Source organism: Callospermophilus lateralis, chromosome 18 (assembly GCF_048772815.1).
Source record: "Callospermophilus lateralis isolate mCalLat2 chromosome 18, mCalLat2.hap1, whole genome shotgun sequence".
Lineage (NCBI taxonomy): Eukaryota > Metazoa > Chordata > Mammalia > Rodentia > Sciuridae > Callospermophilus > Callospermophilus lateralis.
Genome location: NC_135322.1, coordinates 4,424,668 through 4,431,875, shown reverse-complemented (window position 1 = coordinate 4,431,875; position 7,208 = coordinate 4,424,668). Strand labels below are relative to the sequence as shown.

General features: G+C 44.5%; 1 protein-coding gene across 1 annotated transcript; it reads left to right on the top strand.

Moving 5' to 3' along the window:
* On the top strand, positions 1 to 6,160 carry LOC143384236 (vomeronasal type-1 receptor 4-like). The gene is made up of 2 exons (XM_076839285.1): positions 1 to 38; positions 5,039 to 6,160. Exon 2 carries the CDS (start codon positions 5,084 to 5,086, stop codon positions 6,158 to 6,160), a length of 1,077 nt encoding a protein of 358 aa, XP_076695400.1. The 5' UTR covers positions 1 to 38; positions 5,039 to 5,083.
* Positions 6,161 to 7,208: the final 1,048 nt, after the last annotated feature.

Sequence of the window (7,208 nt, the reverse complement as noted above, 5' to 3'; positions counted from 1 at the left end):
ATGTCATCGCTCCCTCTCACACATATTCCTGTCCTCAAGTCAATACCTATTTCCTAGGGTTTGGTGATGGCCCCTTTGACCCAGCACCCCGCAAGAGGGAAGGCAGACAAGGAGGAGGAGGAGCACACTTCAAACCCAGGTTGTATTAATGGGGGAAGTTATGCAACATCCTACCCCAAAAAGGGCAAAGGATAGGGTTACAACAAACGGGGGCTATGATTTAACCCCATCAGGTGACACCCACTCCCAGAGCTGCACCTTTCTCCAGGGAAGAGTCCCCTGGAGAAAAGCAGGTGGCTCATCCTGACAGGGGGCACGCGACTGGCACAAGCAGCCCAGGGGCTCCTCAGACTCTTCCATACTTGTTCCTTTCCCTGGGACAGCTCCTGAACGCTGAACCTGTCCCTAAAACTCACCTTCTTCCTCCTAGCCACCGTCAACCAGCTTTCTCAAAGTGCTGTCTCACAGTGACTGAAAACTCCCTCTGGGTGACCCTCTGTCCACTGGCCTACCTGTGACACCCTGGTCTACTCCCTCAGAAAGAGGGCAGCAGTGGTGCAAGCTGCACTATAGGATCTGCTGCCCCTCTTCATGCTGCCCCTGGACAGGGAGAGTCCTCCCGCTTCAGCTCCCTGAGCCCTCAACCTGCCACTAATGCAGCCTCATCTCACAGTTCTGCCTGATGTCAGCTGGCTTCATTCAGGGTCTGAATGGACTGCCTCTTTCTAAATCAAGGTCATGGCAGATTTACACTACCTTGACTTGGAACAGGACCAGAGAATTCTTAACCTGAGATGAAAAGAAAAGCTAGATCAATGTAGAACACAAAACCTACAGTCCTACAATCGACCATCCATTATAACCACACAGTCAGCTACAGTCAGCCTGGCAATAAAGGTTACGCTACCATGAAAAGGTACTCAAATTTTTACTGCCAACAAGACACCAGAGAAGTTCCACCCTGAACTCTTATGTTCGCTCATCCTGCTTTACTAAGTTCTCATCTAATACCCCCCTCCCCCGCCCTTTTCCTTTTATTTTCTGGTTCTGGAGAGGGAACCCAGGGATGCTGCACCATTGAACTGTATTCCCAGCACTTTTTACTATTTATTTTGAGACAGACTCTAAGTTGCCCAGGTTGGCCTCCAACTTGGGATCCTCCTTCCCCAGCCTCTTCAGTAGCTGGAATTAGAAGCCTAAGCCAACACACCTGGACTTACCTAACTTCTAACTGCCCTTGGCTCTTCTTTTTCTTATGACTTTCATTGTATATGGGAATATTTAATCAGTATAAAATTCCTTCTCCAGGCCTGTCCTCTCCCTGAACACTATGGGCAACACCAAAACAGCAGAGAGGTGAAGTCTGTGCTAGAAGATTTCAGGGGACATCAGATTGGAGTCTGCTCTGGAAACAAAAGGAGCTTTACTTGTTTACGTGAAGAAGATTCTAAAGGGAGAGCACAGATATGAAAATAGAAAAGAGAGGGTCTTGAGGACTTTCCATGAGGAAAGGCTCAGGGCCAAGGCAGACTGAGTGACAGGCCTCCTCAGGCAGCAGCCCCATGGGTGGGAGGTGCAGCAGTCAGAAGGCAGGGAGGATTCAGAGTTCAACCTTTGCAGAAGGACCTGAAGCTGCAATTTTGTAGCCCTAGACCTGGCGAGCATAAAGAAGGGAATATCTGGGACTTGTAGGAAGAAAATTATGCCAGGGACACTGTGGCCAGCTGCAGGGAGCCCTCCAGGAACTCCTTGTATTCCACCCTCTCCTGCAGGTATGAGGGTTGGAGTTGACCCTGTGGTTGCCCACATGTATGCTGAATGGCTTGCTTCTGCCGTGCCACCTGCTATCTATGCTCAGAAGATGTGTCCCCAGCTCTGCCCTATGTGTCCTCTGGTGCTGTTCCATGGAGCACAGGTGCTTCATGCAGTCATGATTTAGCAGCTCATCTGTGGGCATCTCCAGGCTGCACTGGCTCCTTAAGACTCCATAAAACATATGGAGAAGGCCTTGGTGCACATCCCCTGGGAGCAGAATACTGCACACACCATACCTCATCACTGAAACCCACGTCCTTCCCAGTGCTGGGGTAGGTGTCCTGTTCCCAAGCCTCCACCTTCTCCATATGCCCCTCAGCATATGCTTCAAGTGACCCATCCTGTTGGCTACTTTCTGAGTCTTCTTACCTGTGACATGATCCATTGCCAAGAAATGGATGTGATGCCACCATCAGATGTCACAAACAGGAGCACTTACCTTGGATGTGGTCTACACTCTCCATACCCCTGCCTGCCTGGAGGTGAGGCCACAGACCACAGGATAGACCCAGTTCCAGGTCCCAGCTTATTCCCAGAAGAGAAGGGAATGGGAAAGGATGGGACAGAAGCCAGAATTAGCAAGATGTGTGGTCAGGAACTCTGGGAACTCAGAAGTCCAGTGAGACACACAAACCCTCTGTGAATCACTCAGAGGTCCCACCTCAATATTTCCTGAACCTTCCATAGGAGACACTGTCAGCCTTCAGGGATCATGGAAAACCAACAGCCTCTCCCAAACTCCTTGGCACTTATTTTGAAGTTACTAACAAGGAATAATTGCCTTAGTAATTGTCAAGTATGGAGAAACTTTTTTCAGCCTTGTCCTGGGCTCCCCAGGCCTGCACTGTCATTGCCTCTTCAGGTGAGGTGATAATTGCAGCCCCAAAGGGAAGTGAGGTCACAGGAGTGAAAAACCTTTATCTCAGGGTGCAACTGCCTCCTCCCTGTGCTGCTATCAGGACCTCACACTGAGCTCAACTCCTTGTTCACAAGAAGCAAGGTGAGTATTTTCTATTTCCGCATCAACATCAGGAAAAGGAGTCTGAGGATGTGGTCTTGTCTGCAGAGGGGTTTGGGGGTAGAAACTGATTCAGTGAAAAGGTGGACAAGAAAATGAATTAATTCCTTCACTATGAGCTCAGTAGTATAAGGAGAAGTGTCGCTGACCTGAAGCCAAGTCTTCTGGCTCTTAATGTTATTTAATAAAATGCACCCTGAGGAGGTGTACAGGTGAATAATACCATTGTTAGTGGGTTTTTATTTGAGATGAGCCTAAGGACTGAAGTTAGTCACTAATCTGTTCTTCTCATTACTGTATAAAATCATAGAGCATATTTTGAAGTGCTCTATGGCTGTTTGTAATGTCTTCCTGCCCATAGTAAAGGTGACGATGGAACTGTGTCACCTCATCCTGTGCAGAGAACACTGGGACCTTTCAGAAATAAAAGTGTTGTGTTTTTTCTAACACTGCATCACCATCCACCTAGTGCAGACAGGAATTGCACCTCCCTGAACCCCATGCTGTGATGGCTGAGGGGAGACTTCTCTCCCTGATGCACACACAAGAGAAGGCTCATTGTAAGGACAGGAACTGCACAGTGGTTGCTGGAAAAAATCATCTGTGGTATTCCCCCTGGTTTAATAATGTTTCATCATGAATCAGAAATTCATGAGTTTCCTTTGTTTTTTCACTTTATTCAGCATAAACTTCACAAGCTCCAGCTTCTACTGACATGTCTCTTGCACTGAAATGTCCTCCACAAATCCTGCTTCATCACTGAGGTTGCAGTAATGTCACTGTCATGCCCAGGAGCTCTTAGCCTGATATCAGTGAGGACTCCATTTCCATCCTAAACTATTTATCAGAGATTAGTGTTTCATGTTCCATTATTCAGGACCAAATAATAATTTTGAATAATTTCTTTAGAGATTCTACTATACTTTTATGTCTTCAATGACAACAAATGAGTATTTCTGCTCTGGAATTAAATCTTTGTTTACAAAGGATATTCTTCCATTTGTTTATTTTAAATTTATAAAGTACATAATTTTAAACATCTATTTTGAATCCTCAAAATCAGTTTTTGCTCATTTAATTTTTAAACTTTTTATTAGAGCATTAGAGTTACACAATACTAGGTTCATTTGATAATTATGCAAGCATTTCGCTCGCATCATCCGGCCCATTCCCCTGTTCCCTGTGGAACTGAACCTTGGGTCAGTCTTAAATTCACCAACATGGACACTGGCAAATCTGAAAGACTGCATGATCATTTGTCAGTTTGGAATTGCTGACAAAGAGATTTATATATGATCCAGTAAGTGGACACCATTAGTTGGCCAAATGTTTGCACCAATTTTAACACTATTGCCAGTTCATGAGATTCCTGGCTTATCTTCAATTGTGATATTTCCTACCATTTTATTTTAGATTCTGGTTGGTGTGTGCTTATACTGAGGAGTTGTTTAAATAATGATGTGAAATTTTCTACCCTCCCCCCATAATTATTATTCATTCAGTGATGATTTTTGTCTTGAAATACCTTTTGAAAATGATCACCTGTTTTTTCTTCTATTATGCATTCTGTAAGATATAACAGCACTGTACATATCAAACTCCCCCAGTGATGAGTGCTATCCATCAATTTAATGTATCCTAACATGTCATTTCAACCATATCATTCACATTTGTGCTGTTTAATACTCACTTTCTTACCCAAGACCACAGAAATATTCTTTTTGTTATTATAAATGTCCTATTTCTCACCTTTAAAGTTTAGGTTAGAAATTCTATGAGATCTGTTTTTGTGTAGGGTGTGAGTGGCGATTGAATTTCTTTTTCCAATGTGACTAGCAAATATCAGTTCTTTCTGAAACTTTAAATATTAAATTCTTTCTATACATTTGTTCTCACTTTTTATTGCCTCTCCCAGTTAGCAACATCTGATGGTCAAGGCTCATTTTTCTACACAGCATACTGTTAAATCTCCCCATCAACCTGTCCATGATGAGGGCTTTGCAATCCCACAGGTGCATGCAATGGAAGCTACTCTTGGCATCAAACATTATTTGAAGATGGAGATCTCACTATGATGCTCAGACTGGCTTTAAACTTCTGGGATCAAGTGATTCTCCTCCTTCATCCCCACAGCTAGCAAGCAGATACAGGTGCTTCCCACTGTGCTTGGGCACAACTATTTTCAAGGAGTCTTTTTGCTCAGAGGAACAACTGTTGCCATAATGTAATGGACATTCTGTGAATGACAAAATGGCCTCCAGGAATGTGGCAATAGGCATGATGTTCTTATCACTGACTACTGTTGGAATCCTGGGAAATTTCTCTCTGCTTTATTATTATTTAGTCCATTCCTGGAATGACTGTACATTAAGGTCCACAGATATGATTCTCAAGCACCTAATGATAGCCAACTCCTTGGTCATTCTCTCTAAAGGAATTCCCCAGATAATCACAGCTTTTGGCTTGAAATATTTTCTCAGTGATTTTGCATGCAAACTTATTTTGTATATTCAGCGAGTGGGCAGGAGTGTGTCCATTTTCATCACCTGCCTCTTGAGCGTCTTCCAGAACATCACCATCAGCCCCATGAACTCTTGTTGGAAGGATCTCAAAGGAAAAGCTCCAAAATACATTGGCTTCTCCATTTCCCTCTGCTGGATCCTGTACATGGTGGTGAACTCCATTTTTCCTCTCTATATGCTTACCAAATGGAGTAGGAAAAACACAACAGAGAAAAGAGATCATGGGTACTGTTATGCAGGTCGTGACAAAATCACAGACTCGTTATATGCAGCCTTATTTGTATTTCCTGAAGTTGTCTTTTCCTTGCTCATGATCTGGTCCAGTGGCTCCATGGTTCTCCTTCTGTACAGGCACAAGCAGAGGGTTCAGCACATTCACAGCATCAAAGTTTCCCCCAGAACCTCCCCTGAGTCCAGAGCCACCCAGAGAATCCTTGTCCTGGTGGGCACCTTTGTGACTTTCCACACCCTCTCCTCCCTATTAAGTGTTCATATTGCTCTATTTTCCAGCCCCAAAGGGTGGTTGGTGAACACCAATGACCTAATTTTTGTGTGTTTTCCCATGGTCAGCCCCTTTATTCTCATGAGCCGTGAGTCCACTGCCTGCACTCTATTCAGGCTCTGCTTTGTCTGTATAAAAACCACAAAATCTTGCTGGGTGCTGTGGAAAACATCTATTATCCCAGGAACCTGGAAGACTGAGACAAAGGAATTACAAGTTGAAGGCCAGGCTCAACTATTTAGCAACACCCTGTCTCAAAAAAGGCTGAGGATGAAGATCAGTAGGAAAGCACCCATGGGCTGAATCTGCAGTATTAAAATATAGGTAAAATGTAGCCTAATCTTACTATCAGTATATATAGATTGCATGGTTTTTTTTATGTGATATTTCATCATTTTTCACACTCAAAGCACCAATACACAAATAGATGGAAAAGTCACATGACTTTCTGACCCTAAAAGGCAGTGTGGCCTCCAGCTGGTAGTGGCACCCACGTGGCTGTGGTGGAGGGGAGCAGAGCTGGTGGTTCTCACCCTATGCAGAGCATCCTACAGGCAGCAATCCTAGTTCATGTTCTTGAGGGAAATGGAATGGAGTCATTCCCAGTTCTTCCTGTGCAGTGTCCACCTGGGCCACTCCACACAACCAGACTGCACTTGGCAGGAGAGGGGAAGGCTGGTGGGAGCACAGTGCTCCTGCTGCCTGCTGTGCCACAAGGAATGAAGCCCTGGGTTCTCACCTAGGAATCGCACCTCTCCTGCTGGGACGTGTACAAGAGTTGTAGCATAATCCCACACTCAGAGTTGGTGAAAATGTGCTCAGATGTTATTCAAAATGGAAAGGTAGATGATCACATCTTTATTTCACTCTTATGAAGTAGCAGTTATCACAGCTCAATGGTAATAAATTTGTGTATTTAGGCTAGATTGTATTCTTAGAAGAACCAATTTATGTATAAACAGTGATGTTGTTGGTGCAGGCAGGGTCCTGAGAACTTCAGTGGGGGAGGGGAAGATTCACGGGGCTTCCTGGGGAATAGCATCATGGAGGGGCTGTGGGGAAAAGTGATTACTATAGGACGTTAGTCTCTTTGCCCTCAGTTGCCCTGGTTTCTATGTTCCTCTGCCACCCATATGCTATCTTCTGAAAGGCCTCATGAGTAGCTGAGGTGTCACTGTGAAAGTGGATTCTTTTAGGAATGTTTGAAGGTGCTTCAGTTTTAAGGCTTTGCTTATTTAAGGCAAAGTCTAACTTTCTGGAGAAGGTGAGACAAGTACAGAGGAGCTTCTGAAAGGGTAAACCCCTCAGGTATTATCCCAACTTCTCAGGGAAACATCAACATTTCAAGGAG

Excerpts from the sequence above, each read along its gene's own strand:
- LOC143384236 (XM_076839285.1), top strand. The coding sequence starts at position 5,084 with ATGGCCTCCAGGAATGTGGCAATAGGCATGATGTTCTTATCACTGACT.